Source organism: Lissotriton vulgaris, chromosome 10 (assembly GCF_964263255.1).
Source record: "Lissotriton vulgaris chromosome 10, aLisVul1.2, whole genome shotgun sequence".
In the NCBI taxonomy this organism is placed as follows: Eukaryota; Metazoa; Chordata; class Amphibia; order Caudata; family Salamandridae; genus Lissotriton; species Lissotriton vulgaris.
Window position 1 is genome coordinate 22,848,799 of NC_141698.1, and position 19,481 is coordinate 22,868,279.

At 51.5% G+C, this 19,481-nt stretch overlaps 1 protein-coding gene across 1 annotated transcript in view; it reads left to right on the plus strand.

Moving 5' to 3' along the window:
* PLXNA3 (plexin A3) overlaps positions 1 to 19,481 on the plus strand; it is a 522,917-nt gene that overhangs the window by 447,784 nt on the left and 55,652 nt on the right. The window contains exon 20 of the mRNA XM_086940293.1: positions 11,946 to 12,180. Within this exon, the coding sequence (XP_086796419.1) occupies positions 11,946 to 12,180 (235 nt within the window). The remainder of the gene's footprint in view (positions 1 to 11,945; positions 12,181 to 19,481) is intronic.

A 19,481-nucleotide genomic window follows, 5' to 3' on the forward strand; every position in this document is an offset into this window, starting at 1 on the left:
GGACAGGAGCCCCCCCCCTCACTCCATCCATGTCCGATCGGCAGCGGAGAGAGGCGAGAGCGCCCCCCAACGTTATTCGGCAGAGAGGGGCCAGATCCCTGCCCCCCCCCCCTCAGAGGGTGTAACAAGAAGGAAGAGTGTACGACGACTTACCTCCCCCCCCCCGACTCCCCACTCACCCGACGATGCCTTCTTCTCTGCCTCCCACACCAGAGACTCTGCCCTTAGACCAGCGGTTCTTAACCGATTCACTTCTGAGAGCCCCCACTTATCATTACTGGAACCCAGGGACCCCCCAGAATCATTATTCGAACTAGGGGACCCCAAAGAGTCCTTATGGAAGCCGGGGACCCCCCAGAATCATTATTCGAACTAGGGGACCCCAAAGAGTCCTTATGGAAGCCAGGGACCTGGCCTAAGCATTGTTGAAGATTTGAACTGCAAAGCAATACACAAAAAATACAGAAATTATGAAATGTTTTGTTTATTTTACAAACCAATATAAAGAAAATGTAAATTTTAATGGGAAGGTTGCAGCTTTTCTAAGTTTGGTTGAGGCCACTCGCCGTCCATGCACCCGCACTGCTCCCGCGAATCAATCTGAGGAGACGGACTTCATTTTTAGCCCCCAGTTTGAACTCGTTCGCATTTACAGAACGTTGTAAAATTCACTTTTAAACATCACGCTTTTATATTTATGCACACTCGACTAATATGTTAATATTATTTAATTTTCTTAGCAGTCGCGGACGCCCTGAGTAGGCTTCGCGGACCCCCAGGGGTACCCGGACCACGGGTTAGGAACCACTTCCTCTCTCGTTTACATGCTTGCCAACGCCTCACCGCCACACCCCCAAAGTCCTTGCCTCCTGATGTCGGCCTCCTCCCGACAGACCTTCCCAAAACGAAACAAGATGGAGGCTGGCCGACTGCACTTCCTGGCGGGTGTCGTGTGACGACTCCACTGGCCAGTGACCATGCATCCTTCAATTCCTTCTTTTCCCTTGTACCCTTCGCTGTAACCCTGGATCGCGCCGGCCACACGAGCACCCACTGGTCACTCACTTTCCAGTTACAACCTAAAATCCAACAGGTTCCAGTAACTCCAGTGCCAGACTGGTTACACAACTGGTCAGCTGCACGAGAGAGGCTCTTCTTCTGGGCGCTCTGTTATGCCCCGGTGAACTACCCTCAGATCAGTCGACACTGACCCCTCATAGAGCAAAGCAGGCCAGGCTTGGTCAAGGTGGGTTAGTGACCCCTCATAGAGCCAAGCAGGCCAGGCTTGGTCAAGGTGGGTTACTGACCCCTTCATAGAGCAAAGCACGCCAGGCTTGGTCAAGGTGGGTTAGTGACCCCTTCATAGAGCAAAGCACGCCAGGCTTGGTCAAGGTGGGTTAGTGACCCCTTCATAGAGCAAAGCACGCTAGGCTTGGTCAAGGTGGGGTACTGACCCCTCATAGAGCAAAGCAGGCCAGGCTTGGTCAAGGTGGGGTACTGACCCCTTCATAGAGCAAAGCAGGCCAGGCTTGGTCAAGGTGGGTTACTGACCCCTCATAGAGCAAAGCAGGCCAGGCTTGGTCAAGGTGGGGTACTGACCCCTTCATAGAGCAAAGCAGGCCAGGCTTGGTCAAGGTGGGTTACTGACCCCTCATAGAGCAAAGCAGGCCAGGCTTGGTCAAGGTGGGGTACTGACCCCTTCATAGAGCAAAGCAGGCCATGCCATGCCAGGCTTGGTTGGGGTGGGTTACACGTCTCTCGTCCACCGCCAAGTCCTACAGCTTACAGGTGTGCAATCCTGGTAGTCCATCTCCTGTCATCAGACATCCTGCTGGGGTCTGTATTACTAGCTCACCGCCTGGCACCGCTTTTTACTTTCGATCAGGTTATTGCCATGTGCAGTAACTGTAATTAATATCCTGCCGGCGCCGACAGAACGTGCATGCTCCCACCCCATGTTCCATGTCTCCCTTCAACCGGTTTGGATGCTCTAAGTCACACCAGGCACCCACCTTGTTATCTCAACCACTATGCACGCTACATTTGGCCTTAATTCTTACTAGTACTTCGTCAAAGCTTCATGGTGTTCACATCCATTATGGGTTTCGTTTACGTAATTTTATGACTGAAAACCTAAACAACCAAACAATTGTAACTGTTGATCCTTTAGTTTCTTTTTCTCCCCCCCCCCTTGTTTCTCCCATTTCTTCATCCTTGTTGATTTTCATGTAACAGTTATCTCAGGCTTACAGTAAAAATTTCTTGTCCTGATGATGATCCCAGTTACCCCATGATAGGGATCGAAACGTCGTCGACCATACAAAACAGCGTACACACAAATAACTGTATTTCAATGTGTTACGTCTGTGGTTTCATATTAAGCTTGTCACATTATGTATATTTATGACCAAGCTGTCCTTCTGTTTCGCCTGACTGTTTTGCATTTTGGTTTGTTTTCCTTTTTTATTGCATGTGTTTAAATTGTCACCCTTTTCACCTTGTCACACTGTATATGTATTGCTCTGGATACAGGACTGTATCCTACTGGATATTGCAACTGTCCTCGGACAGAAACCTTATTCATTTATATTAAACGATCTACCCGGCTGGGTAGACTATATAGAATCAATTGCGTTCTATATTCATTCTCTATTTTTTGCTTTAACAAGGACCACTGTTTAATACAAAGAATTGTTACCCTAGGTCCTTGGCTACCTTTAGGGTTCCCTTGTCTTCTAACAAACATATTGAGCGCAATCGCAGGATTGCAAGGGTTGGCTAACTCATTTCCCCTGGTCTCTAGTGGGTACTTCCTGGTCCCCTTTATCTCCCTTCCTAAATATTATGTCAGATCGTGCACCCCTCTATACTGATGATTACATCAAAAAAATACTTGAAGGTCCCTCCCTTTTTACAGACTCAACAGAAGCTGGTGGTGTAGCCACTATACCCCTGACTGAACAATTGGAAAAAACTAGGAAAAAGATTGTGAGATTACAACTTATGATACGTATGCACACTGACAATTTAAAAGCAAACGTGATACCTGTGGGCCTACAGGTGCGCAACACCCCTGGAGTTTTCACTGATAACCCAAAATATATTAACAGCTTCAGCTACATAGGTTCAACCTGCTCCAGACACTGGACGGTGTTAAGAATCGATACAGCCACAGAAGCTTCGAAAATTCTAGAGTTAGAAATACTTGACATTGAGAGGCAAATAAAAGACACAAAGTCAGTTACTGAGGGTAAGAAACTAATTGAGCAGGTAGAAAAAACTATTGAGGATTTCTATAGGCTAGAACAAAACAATCAATCAGTCACAGTCAAGAAGGATATCAACTCATACGTGGTAGAAAGAACGTACCCCTACTTACAGAAAGATTACTACAACAACCGCTCCTACTCTAATCCTCAAAACACCAGACCTTGGGGTAGATTTAACAGGCACAACAACTTAGTGGGCTTTTCCGATACTTCTGCTGAATGCTCAGATAGTTCCGACCAAGGGGAAGCCCCTGGCCCATCGACCCGCCCTCTGAATCAAACTTTTTTAGGCAGAGGCCGAGGAGAGAGCCACATTAGAGGCAGAGGCAAGGTGCAATGGTGCAATCCCCCAGGAGAACGTCAAACATGCCGGCGATTCTACCAGTGGTAATGGATTCCAATATACCGCAAACTATACCCATTTACAATCTTTCAAAACATATTCTTGCCTCTTCTGGACTATCCTTATTAAGCAAGGGGATTTCATTTGTACCCACCATCAAACCTAATTATCTCGAGCTCCAAAACAAACTACTTCGGTTTTTTAGACGCATACATCTACATGCTTTCTTTTTACAAAACCCATCCCCTACTGTCTCCGGCAATACTCCATTCCGTCCACTCTCTACCTTCTTCCCAAGTGCCAGCATGATCCCCAGTGAGGTGGTCACATTTGAAAAAATGATTCTGGAGGATTTATCCTCCCTTGAAAACACCAGATGTTTCGTTCCATATAACATCTCACTCGAGGAGAAAAAAGCCATTCATACATTAAAAAACAATCACTCACTGGTAATCATGTCTGCCGGCAAAGGCGGAGGAATTGTCCTACAGGAAATAGATGCATACAAAGGTGAAATCCTACGCCAGCTCACCAACACAGATCATTACTGTAGGCTCCCCACCAACCCTACGACTGAACTCCAGAAATTGATCCTCCAAGTAACCTTTGGACAGTAAAGACCAAGGTTTTCTAAGCCAAAAGGAATTCCTATTTCTCATCACCAAGTCCCCCCCACACTCCAGTAATTTATTGCTTACCTAAAATCCACAAAAATGAAACCACACCTCCTGGACGCCCCATAGTCTCCGGTTGTGGCTCAATTTTGGAGCCCCTTGGTCAATTTGTTGACTACTTCATAAAAGACTTTGCTCCACTCACGGAATGTTTCGTAAAGGTTAGTATGTCCATGATCAACCCGATGGAACACCATCCCTTTGACATAAGATCTGATTTTTTGTGTACATTAGACGTAGAATCGCTCTACACCAATATACCAAAGATAGAAGCGATGTTGATCATTGAAAAAGTACTGGATAGTAGACCACGCCCACAAAACGTCCCCACTATTTTTATATTACAACTACTGGAAATGTCTTACCAGAAATTTCTTCTTTTGAGACTGAATTCTATCAGCAGGTAAAGGGCACCTCAATGGGTGCAGTTTTTGCTCCAAACTTAGCAATTCTGTATATGGACCATCTGGAAACATCTAGAATTCTCACCGAGAGTAATCCATTTTTTGAAAGCATTTTAAAGTGGATGATACACTGATGATATTTTTTTAATTTGGCATTCCACTGAAAAAAATCTCTCCCAGTTCCTCCATTGGCTTACCAACAACTGCCAGGGCCTCACTTTCACACTCACATACAACAGATCGTCCATAGCATTCCTTGATCTTACCATCTACCATGATAATGGCGAAATTTTCACTAAATTATACTGCAAACCCACGGAAAGAAATACATTACTAAAATACGACAGCAATCACCCCCGAGCACTCCGTGACTCACTCCCTTATTCACGATTCTTACGACTTAGGAGGAATTGTTATCAAAAGAAAGACTACTTCCAAGGAGCATCCATACTTTGGACGAAGCTACATGCTCGTGGCTACCCCAAACGACTGGTAAGAAATGCTCGAAAAAGAGCGTGGTACTGTCCACGGGAAGTACTACTCACTCCTAAACCAAAGATAGACCAAGAACGCATAATATGTGTTACCACCTTTTCGCCAGTATCTCACGCCATACGCAAATCTATCCTGAAACATTGGACTATACTGAATGCAAGAACTATGACCATTGATCGCCCTCTTTTTGCTTTCAGAAAAAGACGCAATATAAAACACCATCTGGTCAGGGCTGCTCTCCCCATTACCAACTCACCTTCCACACTGACTGAACTCTGGGGTCTCACACCCTTGATGGGACATAAAGTGTGGCGACTGCAGCGTGTGTTTCAGTTATCGAAGGCCAAGATTTCACTTTTAATGATGTACACATTAAATCAAACAGCTATACAAATTGTAATTCCTGCAATGTCCTTTATGTGATGCAGTGTCCATGCAAGAAAATCTATATAGGTCAAACAACTCAGAAAGAACGGAGCAGGATATGCCAACACCGCAGCCGTGTCCTGTGCAGGAGGCCGAACACACCCTTGGTTGTTCATTTCTCAAATCATGGACATGATGAAAATGACATCAAATGGACAATCATCAATCAGATCAAACCACCACCCAGGGGAGCAGATATTGGAAGCCTATTAACAAAGAGGAGCTAAAATGGATCTTGCGCACTCAAAGTATGAAAAATGGCCTCAACAGGACCGAGGGTTGGACTACTCTTCTGTAAAACCATACCGATGGCTTCCTTAACAGAACCATAATTGAACTACATGTCAACACCACATTATGAAGTTTGTTTGTTTTGAAATTTGTGCTTTTCACTGTAATTTCTTTGCACTTTCTCCTAATTTTCTATTTTTCGTTGTTGTCATGCCATCCAATGAAGAATTCTACACAACTCCCCAATCATGACCAATCCACAGGACGGATGCTCAGTGACATTAACAGGACTTTTTGTGTCCACTCTAATGCCTTTATTACTTAAGCTTCTATCTAATGTTTCCTTTTTCAAATAATTGTTCAACTACTTAGCTCTAGTTACAGCATGGAATTTTAAAGCATTATGTTTCCACGAACTACAATCAAATGCTGTCTTTCCCTTCCCAACAACAGTTCTCTCTGTGGCATTTTAATTCCCACCGTAATCTGGTTTCACTCAAATGCATTTGGCTTGGTTATTCATGTACCTAACTTCTTGTTTAGGTTGCATCTTTATTTTAATATATTTCCACACTTACCATTAGCTTCATGTCCCTTTGTGTGCTTAGCAATCTCTATCCCCATATCCCTATTTGCGACCCACACCCAAGATGGCCGCTGACTTGCCACTATTATCACTTCTGGTTTTTAGCAACCTGTGTTCATATTCATATGCAATTTGCTCGCTTATGGTTTATGTACCTAGGTTCATGTTCAATTTTCATTTATACTGTATTTTAATTCCAGGTTCATCATTAGCGTCATTTCCCTCAATGAGTGCTTATTAATTTGTTTGCCTTGTCCCAACTCGTGACCCACACCCAAGATGGCCGCCGACTTGCCACCCCTTAACTTCCGGTGTTTGCTACCCTTGCATTCCTTTTCAGTAACTCTGGCTTATAGGCATTCCCTTTCTCACGTTTGTCAGTCACCACTGAGCTAGCGTGCTCTCGCAATTTTGACCCACGAAACGGCCGGATAACAGAATCTACCAATCCACTGCACCGATTCCCTTACTCCGCGACACCATTCGAGTGTCCACTGACCCCCCGCCAACGGGCGCCTTGCGGCAACAGCTTCCATAAGGTATGTCCTTGGGTTTACATGCCGCCCAGTTTCTCCTCCCCCTTAGTATATAATTTCTACAATCCGATACCTTGTTTTTTCACCCAACAGGTCACCGGCATCCCGCTCAGACCTTCCTTTGTTTTCCTTATCAGGTATTGCTTTTCGACCTTCAAATAACCCCTCATTTTAGCACGCTGGTTTCCAGCCTTAATTTTAATCAAATTTTTCTTTCAATCCACCCTAGCACCCTGTCAACTCAGGGACCGGAACAATTTAATTCCAATTTCGGACCGCAGAGTCCGGTTACTTCGCATTCATAGGTAATTTAAATATTACCCGCCTATCTTCTTTGCTACGTTACCGCATGGATTGTACTCACTAGGTTTCCCGAGCCCATCGTAAATCATTAATCGCGCTCAATGTATGATCGTCGCCGTGCACCGCATATATTTTTCGACCAGGTCATTTCCATGCGTAGTATCTTTAATTAATATTGTACCTGTACCACACATTGTGCATGCTCCCACCTCCGCGTTCCATGTCTCCCATCAACCGGCGAGGACGCCCTAGGTCACACTAGGCACCCACCTTGTTATCTCAACCACTATGCACACTACAGTTATTCTTACTAGCTCACCGCCTGGCACCGCTTTTTACTTTCGACCAGGTTACTTATTGCGATATGCAGTAACTGTAATTAATATCCTGCCTGCGCCGACAGAACGTGCATACTCCCACCCCCGTGTTCCAGGTCTCCCTTCAACCGGTTTGGAAGCTCTAAGTCACACCAGGCGCCCACCTTGTTATCTCAACCACTATCCACGCTACATTTGGCCTTAATTCTTACTAGCACTTCGTCAAAGCTTCATGGTGTTCACATCAGTTATGGGTTTACGTAATTTTATGACTGACAACCTCAACAACCAAACGGTTATAACTGTTAATCCTTTTTTGTCTTTTTCTCCCCCCCCCCCTTGTTTCTCCCATTTCTTCATCCTTGTTGATTTTCATGTAATAGTGTTATCTCAGGCTTACTGTAATCCTTTATTGTCCTGATGATGATCCCAGTTACCCATGATAGGGGTCGAAACGTTGTCGACCATACAAAACAGCGTACAAACAAATAACTGTATTTCAATGTGTTACGTCTGTGTTTTCATATTAAGCTTGTCACATTATGTATATTTATGAACAAGCTGTCCTCCTGTTTCGCCTGACTGTTTTGCATTTTGGTTTGTTTTCCTTTTTAATTTCATGTCTTTAAATTGTCACCCTTTTCACCTTGTCACACTGTATATGTATTGCTCTGGATACAGTACTGTATCCTACTGGATATTGCAACTGTCCTCGGACAGAAACCTTATTCATTTATATTAAACTATCTACCCGACTGGGTAGACTATATAGAATAAATTGCGTTCTATATTCATTCTCTATTTTTTGCTTTAACAAGGTCCACTGTTTAATACAAAGAACCCTTCATAGAGCAAAGCATGACGTGCCAGGCCTGGTTGGGGTGGGTTACACGTCTCTCGTCCACCGCCAAGTCCTGCAGCTTACAGGTGTGCAAGGCTGGTAGTCCATCCCCTGTGGTCAGACATCCTGCTGGGGTCTGTCTCTTGGGAGCCTCTCTCGTCTTCGCTCCGGTGGTGAACAGCAGCGCCCACTTGCACACCCTCCAGCACTTCGGGGGGGTCGGTGCCCTAGTCTCACAAGCCACAGGTAGCAGACGTATGTTTGGGCAAATGCAAGCTTCCATCTGGACTCCATTGGATAGCTAGCAGAGGCTGGGTGGTGGGGGAGGTGCACCCTTATTCTGATTCTTCACCTTGAGTTACTCCCCAGCTTACTGCATGGCGACGAGGCTCAATGAGTGGCGAGTTGAAAGCTTTCAGAAGATGGCATTGGTCATCTACAACATTAGGCTGCCTGTGTTTATCCCATTCACAGTGATTCCCTCCCATGCAATACCAGCGCTGGTCTCACCTTAACTGGTCAGGTGTCTTCTGCAGGGGCGTAGATTAAGGGGTGTTACACCCCCCCAAAAAAATGTATTCTGTGTTAGAACATTGGAATGTTGGGAGCTCCATTGAAAACAATGGAGTGCTCCGGGCTTATAATGACCGGTAAAAGCCCGGAGCTCCAACATTCCAATGTTTTTGTTCACAGCTCTGGCTGTGAACAAAGGCTTCAGAGAGCCCGAGGGGATTCCAATCCCCTCACCACCCCTGAAGGCTTTGTTTTATTTTAGAACATTCTGCCCTTTAGTGGCAGAATGTTCTAATAGCCTTATAGCCCTTCGTAGCTGGGCTATACCGGCTATTAAAGTCCCTCTCCCTTGTTAAAGGCCCTTGCCTTCGATGCGGGCCTTTAACACTGGAGAGGGCCTTTAATAGCCGGTATAGCCCGCAGCGGCGGGCTATACCGGCTATATTAAATAGTTGGGTACAGTTGCTTTCAGTCGGGTATGGTGAGGTGTCTGTTGGATTTCACCCAGGATGTTTACATGCACACACTCCCCTTCTCATCTCTGCCTTAAAACTTGGTTAGTTTGAAAACTATTGTGTTTTAAATGCCCCTAACAATCCGCACTCCTCTCTCTTTCCCCTGCCTTGCAAGCCCCCTCGTGTCCTACTTCTCATAATGTATTTTAACAAGATATGCCGGCGTGATTGTTGGGAAATATGAAGCTTGCTCCCCCCCCCCCCCCCCCCTCCCGTCGTACTGACCAAGCTACGTCCTGGTCCTCTGGTCTTACTCTTCGGTAGAGATCGCTCTGATGCTTTCTGCAGGCCGCCATGAAGTCCTCTAAATGCCAAACTGCAGCTCTGAATAATTAAAGACAGCCTTTCACACTCCTTGACAAGCACCCATAACCAGTTTTATAATGTCTCTTGATGTTATGAAAAAAACAGGTGGACTGAGAAACACCAGTGAGTTGTTTATCAGTGTATAGAGTGTCATAATGCCTGTAGTATTTGGCAGGGATGGATGGGAACCACGAGAAAAAGCAGATTTTGTACGATAATCGTTTAAGTTGTCACTTTCATATTTCAGTCCTCTCACCCATCATCTAATAAAACCTCCAGACGCCACGTCCAAGGTCTTGAACTTCCCTTCCACTCTCTTCGGTCACTCTTCCCTTGTCTCTGGCTCATGTATGTATGTATGTACAGAATTTATTGATCGCAGGAATCGCCCCCGAAGGGGTATCTCCATGCTCAGCACTCATCCTCTGACCCTTCGCAGCACCGGTTGTACTTGTACTACAAAACCAGACTGCAGAGCCCTCTGGACTGTGTGATTGCCCCCCCCCTCACACTGGCGCTCCCCAGCACCCCCTCTTTCAGCCTACTGAATTCAGACCGCTCTGCTTTCGATAGCTTCTCTCGACTGACGCAACCCTTGCACCTTTCTCCATTCTTCCAACCTCTAGGCTCCATCAGCCTCTGACTGATCTATATCCTATCAGCCTTATCTCTCCGCTGCCTTCGGCCTGTTGGGCCCTGAGCCCTGCTGGCAGTGCTTTGACTCTAGGCGTGGCGCCTCCAGCTCCTCCTTGCTCTTCTGGTGGCCTCCCTCTTACCCTTCCACTGCCTGCTCCCCTAGGTTATGCCCAGGGAGTGCTCCATTTCCCCCTCTGCACCGCCCCCTTGTTCTCATCTCCTTTGTGTTCTTGTTCCAGTTGTAGGTTCTTCTCCCACTGACTGCCTTACCGCTGTCTTACACTTGAGGGTCTTCCTATTGCTCCATGCACAAGTCTTCAAAGGCTTCCAGCCTTGCAGCCCCCCCAAACACCCGGCCGCGCCCTACCCACCCCTCACCAGGAACCTCAGACTTGCTCGGTGCTGGCAGGAGCACAGAGCTTTTCATCCCCTTCTCTGCAGCAGCAGCTGGTGGCCATTTACTGGTCGTTAGAAAAGCACCCCAGTATGTGCGATTCTCAACATATGCAAACCATCTCCTCGACAAAATAGTGGTTTTTGCACATGCGCACTTTTCAGCGTGCCCAGCCGTTCCCTGTCAGTAACTGCCCGCCGAAGGCTGGGCCTGTGCCAGGAGAGGGCGCGATACTTGTCACATCTTAGTCTTCAGTAGTACTATTCATGGGCCGGCTCTACCTACGGTTCCTTCCTTGTCGAACACTAGACTCCTGCTCCTAGTTAGAGGCGTCCGTCAGATGCCCAAGCCCCGGCGTGCTCCTGAAAGATGCAGACCTTGCTTCCTCCTGGTGGGCCGCCCTCCTCCCGGGGCGGGGGGAAGGGGGTAAGGAAATATAGGGGCGGCAGTGCTTGTCTGAGATGAGTGAGGTCTCCTCTTATGACCAGGGTGCAGTAGTGAGCCCTTCCATCATATACACTTGGGTTGTCCTTAGTACACTGTGCTGAGCTCCTTCTGGTTGAGGGCCGGAGGGCTTGTGCTCTACAAAGTGCAGCGGTGGCGGCTTCCTCTCATTTAGTTGAGGACAGGAGCAGTGTCCTCCTTAGTATTAGAGGGAGGTGGTCGTTTGCTCATTTACTTTCTAGAAGGGTGGGGGTCATTTGTTCAGTGGCCTCCTGGAACTGTGGGGGTCGTTCGCTCAGTGACCTTCTGGAAGGGTGGGGGTCGTTCGCTCAGTGACCTCCTGGAAGGGTGGGGGGTCATTGGCTCAGTGACCTCTTGGAAGGGTGGGGGTCATTGGCTCAGTGACCTCCTGGAAGGGTGGGGGTCATTGGCTCAGTGGCCTCCTGGAAGGGTGGGGGTCATTGGCTCAGTGACCTCTTGGAAGGGTGGGGGTCATTGGCTCAGTGACCTCTTGGAAGGGTGGGGGTCGTTCTGTGTGAGCTCTTTTCAGGCTCCCCTCCATCCCAGACTCTTTGCCCGCCCCTCATTGGTTGATCAGTCTGTCCCAGCAGCGTTGAGAGCTCTTCAAAGGTCATAGGCTGGTAATGGTCGCTCGCTCATATAATCCGCCTGCATGGAGCCTCATTAACCTTCTCTGCACCACTCTCCTCAGATCTTGGTTGGAGGGCTGGAGTACTCGCCGGGCACGCTGCACATCTACGCCGACAGCGCCCTGACGCTGCCCGCCATCATTGGCATTGGAGCTGGCGGCGGCCTGCTGCTCTTCGCTATCATCGCCGTGCTTATTGCCTACAAGCGCAAGACGAGGGACGCTGACCGCACACTCAAGCGGCTGCAGATGCAGATGGACAACTTGGAGTCTCGTGTGGCCTTGGAGTGCAAAGAAGGTGAGCTGTGGGGCCTGGGAGTGGAACGAAGGTGAGCTGTGGGGCCTGGGAGTGCAAAGAAGGTGAGCTGTGGGGCCTGGGAGTGCACAGAAGATGAGCTGTGGGTCCTGGGAGTGCACAGAAGGTGAGCTGTGGGGCCTGGGAGTGCAACGAAGGTGAGCTGTGGGGCCCTGGAGTGGAAAGAAGGTGAGCTGTGGGGCCTGGGAGTGCACAGAAGGTGATGTGGGGCCTGAGAGTGCAACAAAGGTGAGCTGTGGGGCCTGGGAGTGCAAAGAAGGTGAGCTGTGGGGCCTGGGAGTGCACAGAAGGTGAGCTGTGGGGCCTGGGAGTGCACAGAAGGTGATGTGGGGCCTGAGAGTGCAACAAAGGTGAGCTGTGGGGCCTGGGAGTGCAAAGAAGGTGAGCTGTGGGGCCTGGGAGTGCAAAGAAGGTGAGCTGTGGGGCCTGGTAGTGCACAGAAGGGGATGTGGGGCCTGGGAGTGCAACTAAGGTGAGCTGTGGGGCCTGGGAGTGCAATGAATGTGAGCTGTGGGGCCTAGGAGTGCAAAGAGGGTGAGCTGTGGGGCCTGGGAGTGCAAAGAAGGTGAGCTGTGGGCCCTGTGAGTGCACAGAAGGTGAGCTGTGGGCCCTGGGAATGCACAGAAGGTGAGCCTTGGGGGCTGGGAGTGCAACGAAGGTGAGCTATGGTGCCCTGGAGTGCAAAGAAGGGGAGCTATGGTGCCCTGGAGTGCAAAGAAGGTGAGCTGTGGGGCCTGGGAGTGCAAAGAAGGGGAGCTATGGGGCTTGGGAGTGCACAGAAGGTGAGCTGTGGGGCCCTAGAGTGCAAAGAAGGTGAGCCGTGGGGCCTGGGAGTGCACAGAAGGTGAGCTGTGGGGCCCTGGAGTGCAAAGAAGGGGAGCTATGGTGCCCTGGAGTGCAAAGAAGGTGAGCTGTGGGGCCTGGGAGTGCAAAGAAGGTGAGCTGTGGGGCCTGGGAGTGCAAAGAAGGGGAGCTATGGGGCTTGGGAGTGCAAAGAAGGGGAGCTATGGTGCCCTGGAGTGCAAAGAAGGTGAGCCGTGGGGCCTGGGAGTGCACAGAAGGTGAGCTGTGGGGCCTGGGAGTGCAAAGAAGGTGAGCTGTGGGGCCTGGGAGTGCAAAGAAGGTGAGCTGTGGGGCCTGGGAGTGCAAAGAAGGTGAGCTGTGGGGCCTGGGAGTGCAAAGAAGGTGAGCTGTGGGGCCCTAGAGTGCAAAGAAGGTGAGCTGTGGGGTTTTTGGAGTGCAAAGAAGGTCAGCTGTGGGGCCTGGGAGTGCACAGAAGGTGAGCTGTGGGGCCTGGGAGTGCACAGAAGGTGATCTGGGGCCTGGGAGTGCACAGAAGGTGATGTGGGGCCTGGGAGTGCAATGAAGGTGAGCTGTGGGGCCTGGGAGTAGAACGAAGGTGAGCTGTGGGGCCTAGGAGTGGAAAGAAGGTGAGCTGTGGGGCCTGGGAGTGCAAAGAAGGTGAGCTGTGGGCCCTGGGAGTGCAAAGAAGGTGAGCTGTGGGGCCTGGGAGTGCAAAGAAGGTGAGCTGTGGGGCCTGGGAGTGCACAGAAGGTGAGCTGTGGGGCCTGGGAGTGCAAAGAAGGTGAGCTGTGGGCCCTGGGAGTGCAAAGAAGGTGAGCTGTGGGGCCTGGGAGTGCAAAGAAGGTGAGCTGTGGGGCCTGGGAGTTCAACGAAGGTGAGCTTATGGAGTGCAAAGAAGGGGGGGCTAAGGGGCCCTGGAGTGCAAAGAAGGTGAGCCGTGGGGCCTGGGAGTGCAAAGAAGGTGAGCCGTGGGGCCTGGGAGTGCAAAGAAGGTGAGCTGTGGGGTCTGGGAGTGCAAAGAAGGTGAGCTGTGGGGCTTGGGAGTGCAAAGAAGGTGAGCTGTGGGGCTTGGGAGTGCAAAGAAGGTGAGCTGTGGGGCCTGGGAGTGGAAAGAAGGTGAGCCGTGGGGCCTGGGAGTGCAAAGGTGGTGAGCCATGGGGCATGGGAGTGCAAAGAAAGGTGAGCTGTGGGGCCTGGGAGTGCAAAGAAGGTGAGCCATGGGGCCTGGGAGTGCAAAGAAGGTGAGCCGTGGGGCCTGGGAGTGCAAAGAAGGTGAGCCGTGGGGCCTGGGAGTGGAAAGAAGGTGAGCCGTGGGGCCTGGGAGTGCAAAGAAGGTGAGCTGAGGGGTCTGGGAGTGCAAAGAAGGTGAGCCGTGGGGTCTGGGAGTGCAAAGAAGGTGAGCCGTGGGGCCTGGGAGTGGAAAGAAGGTGAGCCGTGGGGCCTGGGAGTGCAAAGAAGGTGAGTCGTGGGGCCTGGGAGTGCAAAGAAGGTGAGCTGAGGGGTCTGGGAGTGCAAAGAAGGTGAGCCGTGGGGTCTGAGAGTGCAAAGAAGGTGAGCTGTGGGGTCTGGGAGTGCAAAGAAGGTGAGCTGTGGGGCTTGGGAGTGCAAAGAAGGTGAGCTGTGGGGCTTGGGAGTGCAAAGAAGGTGAGCTGTGGGGCCTGGGAGTGCACAGAAGGTGATCTGGGGCCTGGGAGTGCACAGAAGGTGATGTGGGGCCTGGGAGTGCAATGAAGGTGAGCTGTGGGGCCTGGGAGTAGAACGAAGGTGAGCTGTGGGGCCTAGGAGTGGAAAGAAGGTGAGCTGTGGGGCCTGGGAGTGCACAGAAGGTGAGCTGTGGGGCCTGGGAGTGCAAAGAAGGTGAGCTGTGGGGCCTGGGAGTGCACAGAAGGTGAGCTGTGGGGCCTGGGAGTGCAAAGAAGTTGAGCTGTGGGCCCTGGGAGTGCAAAGAAGGTGAGCTCTGGGGTCTGGGAGTGGAAAGAAGGTGAGCTGTGGGCCCTGGGAGTGCAAAGAAGGTGAGCTGTGGGCCCTGGGAGTGCACAGAAGTTGAGCTGTGGGCCCTGGGAGTGTAAAGAAGGTGAGCTGTGGGGCCTGGGAGTTCAACGAAGGTGAGCTGTGGGCCCTGGGAGTGCACAGAAGTTGAGCTGTGGGCCCTGGGAGTTCAAAGAAGGTGAGCTGTGGGCCCTGGGAGTGCACAGAAGTTGAGCTGTGGGCCCTGGGAGTGCAAAGAAGGTGAGCTGTGGGGCCTGGGAGTGCAACGAAGGTGAGCTTATGGAGTGCAAAGAAGGGGGGCTAAGGGGCCCTGGAGTGCAAAGAAGGTGAGCCGTGGGGCCTGGGAGTGCAAAGAAGGTGAGCCGTGGGGCCTGGGAGTGCAAAGAAGGTGAGCTGTGGGGTCTGGGAGTACAAAGAAGGTGAGCTGTGGGGCCTGGGAGTGCAAAGAAGGTGAGCTGTGGGGCCTGGGAGTGCAAAGAAGGTGAGCTGTGGGGTCTGGGAGTGCAAAGAAGGTGAGCTGTGGGGCTTGGGAGTGCAAAGAAGGTGAGCTGTGGGGTCTGGGAGTGCAAAGAAGGTGAGCTGTGGGGCTTGGGAGTGCAAAGAAGGTGAGCTGTGGGGCTTGGGAGTGCAAAGAAGGTGAGCCGTGGGGCCTGGGAGTGCAAAGAAGGTGAGCCGTGGGGCCTGGGAGTGCAAAGAAGGTGAGCTGTGGGGTCTGGGAGTGCAAAGAAGGTGAGCTGTGGGGCCTGGGAGTGCAAAGAAGGTGAGCTGTGGGGTCTGGGAGTGCAAAGAAGGTGAGCTGTGGGGCTTGGGAGTACAAAGAAGGTGAGCTGTGGGGTCTGGGAGTGCAAAGAAGGTCAGCTGTGGGGCCTGGGAGTGCACAGAAGGTGATCTGGGGCCTGGGAGTGCACAGAAGGTGATGTGGGGCCTGGGAGTGCAATGAAGGTGAGCTGTGGGGCCTGGGAGTAGAACGAAGGTGAGCTGTGGGGCCTAGGAGTGGAAAGAAGGTGAGCTGTGGGGCCTGGGAGTGCAAAGAAGGTGAGCTGTGGTGCCTGGGAGTGCAAGAAAGGTGAGCTGTGGAGTGCAAGAAAGGTGAGCTGTGGAGTGCAAGAACGGTGAGCTGTGGAGTGCAAAGAAGGTGAGCTGTGGAGTGCAAAGAAGGTGAGCTGTGGAGTGCAAAGAATGTGAGCTGTGGGGCCTGGGGTGTGAGAAGCGTGCACTCTTATGGGTGTGTGACAGTACAGATCACCTCTTTGTGATGCTACAGTCAGAGGAATGGCTCGGTGATCACTGCTGTCCTTCTGTACACACCATACAGAGCCCGGGAGAGGAGCTGCTCTGTTACTGTGACTCCAAGGAGGGAGCTTTCCCATGTGTAAATGTAAATTGTTATGTAAATTGACACTTGTATAGCGCACTACTCACCCACAAGGGTCTCAAGGCGCTTGTACGAATACCGCTGTGGAACCCATCCTGGCTTTTCCCTGTGAGGCGTCCACTCCTGGGCACCCCTAAGGTGGAGGCCAGGCATCCTTAGCGTTGTAGGGGCCGTTGTGGAGATTAAGCAAGCTATTGCCCAGAGTTGCAGAGTGGGACTCCATGATTGGAATAGGCACCGAGGCGAGAATTATCAGGTCTGTGGAATTTTGAGCCCAAGACCCGCCGAGGCGAGGAATTGAACCCTGGTCCCGGGCTAGGCCTCTGAATCAGGGTCTGCCGCTCTAATCATTGAGCCACACTTCTCCATGTGTGCGATGGCAAAGGGGGAGGGGGGGCCACGGGGACCACCGTGAAGGCAGCTCTCGCATAGAGATGAAGTGAGAGTAGAGAGAAGACACCTGGGAGGCCCACAGGGAGCCCCCGTGAAAGACGCTTTCACATGTACGTAGAGTCGGAGTGGGCCAAGGCACAGGGAGCCACTGTGGTGGCAGCTTGTAGGTGGAGTGAGAGGGTGGCAGGACCTGGGTGTGCAGTGAGAGGCTTCCTCCATACATGCAGGGACATTGGTTGGTGGAGCCTGGAGGCACAGACCGCACCATGCAGCAGCTTGTAGGTGGATAGGGGGTAAAGATGGCAGCGTGTATCATGCCTGAGAGAGATGCAGTCACTCGAGCTCGTCCCTGTTTGTTTTCTTTCTCCATTAAGTGCGCCTCAGTTGAGTTGGTGATTCTCTCACAGGCGTCTCAACCCTCCTGAGGCCGGAATGAAAGGAGGGAGCAGAGGAATGAGGAGCACTCTGGAGCCCCCAGAGCAGAAACTACAGAGAGTCCATTAGTCCTCTGAACTGGGCTGAAGAGCCCTCGGGGAGGCGCTGCACCGGCCGGGCAGCTTTCATGTGCAGCTAACCTGGCAGACCCGGCAGGGGCCCCGCCCGATGGGCCAGCAGGAGGCAGACACAGGGTGGAGGCCCGACCCACTCATCTAGAGGGGAGAGAGGAGGCTGGAGAGTGGGCATAGAGAAGCAAGTGGGTGCTGGTAGAAAACAGGAAGGTGAAGAGCAGTAAGGAAGTAAGACAGAGCGAGCAGCCGGAGGAGGCTGGAGTGTGGGCAGCAGCCGGCGGACGGGGTGGAGTGTGGGCAGCAGCCGGCGGACGGGGTGGAGTGTGGGCAGCAGCCTGGCGGACGGGGTGGAGTGTGGGCAGCAGCCTGGCGGACGGGGTGGAGTGTGGGCAGCAGCCTGGCGGACTGGGTGGAGTGTGGGCAGCAGCCTGGCGGACTGGGTGGAGTGTGGGCAGCAGCCTGGCGGACTGGGTGGAGTGTGGGCAGCAGCCTGGCGGACTGGGTGGAGTGTGGGCAGCAGCCTGGGGGACGGGGTGGAGTGTGGGCAGCAGCCTGGCGGACGGGGTGGAGTGTGGGCAGCAGCCTGGCGGACGGGGTGGAGTGTGGGCAGCAGCCTGGCGGACGGGGTGGAGTGTGGGCAGCAGCCTGGCGGACGGGGTGGAGTGTGGGCAGCAGCCTGGCGGACGGGGTGGAGTGTGGGCAGCAGCTGGCAGAGGGCGCAGAAGGTGGGCAGCAGCCGGCGGAGGCTGGAGGGTGAGCAGCAGCCAGAGTAGGGTTGAAGAGAGGGTGGTACGCTTGACTAGTATAAGGAGCCTGGAAATGAAATGTATTTGAAAGTTTTATAGAGCGCGAACCAGACCTGTGAGGGTATCAAAGGGCTTTACCAGATTGAAGGGTGGTATACAAAGATTTAGGAGGGAAGGGTAACAGTGGGGTAAAAATAGGTAGATACAATATACAAGGAAAACAAGCAGTGCAAAGTCCCTGATACCTTTGGGATAAAAACAACAGGTAGATACATTATACAGGAAGGCACGCAGTCTGAACTCTTGAGTGGGATACCCAGGAGTGCAGGGACAGTATCCATAAAAGCCATTGATAATGCCGAGGTGGAGGGTGGAACAGGTCGCTGTCGTAATTGTAATATGATCGTTATGCGAGGCATTTGCCCATTAGGAACATTTTGGTCTCCTTTTTAAAGCGAGCCAAAGACTGAAGTCTTCTGATAGCGGGCGGGAGAGGGTTCCAAATGCTTGGAGCGGCCCCAGAGAAGGCCCGAATGTAGGTTTTTTTTTCTCCTGAAGCGTGCTGGTTGGAGCAACAGGTCTCTGGCAGATCGGGAGTTAATGGCTCCTCCGGATATCACAAGTTTCTGGGCGGGAAATGCGGGGGAGTTGGAGTAAAGCGCCTTGTGAGTGATGCAGGCCAGTTTAAGTTGGATTCTGGCCTTAAGGGGAAGCCAGTTCAGAGCTTCGAGGTGGGGAGAGATGTGGTTGGGTTCCTTTGAACCAGTTAGGAGTCTGGCTGCGACGTTGAGGCCGGCATTCAATGGGGCCAGAGAGTTCTTGGGAAGACCTGCGAGGGTTGAGCATCCATATTCTAGTCTGGAAATGACTAGTGCCTGGTTTGCCGTTTTTAGGTCGGAGGCGTCGAGGAAGGGTTTCAGGTCTCTTAGGTAACTCAGGTGAACTCTGGTAGTTTTGGTCATCGAGTTGATATGGCCCCGCACTTTCAAGCTGCCGCCAAGGGTTATTCCAAGGCATTTCGCGGAGTCCACAATGGTAGGAGGGCAGTTCAGCGCAGTGATAGCCTTGATCCATTCTTTGATGTCTGGATTTGTTTTGGGTGGGGAGATTAGAAGAAACTCAGTTTTATTTGCGTTCAGTTTGAGCTGGTTGGCGGTGAACCAGTGGTCAGCTTCACGGCCTCATGCAGGGAGAGAATGTCTTCATGGGAAGAGATTTTAATGTAGATCTGTGTGTCGTCAGCATACATGAGACTGGAGATATTGGCGGTGCGTAGCATCTCGGTGAGCGGCTCAAGGTAAAGATTGAAGAGGGTGGGGGAAAGGGTTGATCCTTGGGGGACTCCAAACGTGATCGGAGAGGGAGCGGATAGGTTACAGTTGATGAGGACTCTCTGTGAGCGATTTTCGAGGAATGATATAAACCATTCAAGGACGGTGCCATCCAAACCCATCCTGAGTTTGAGTC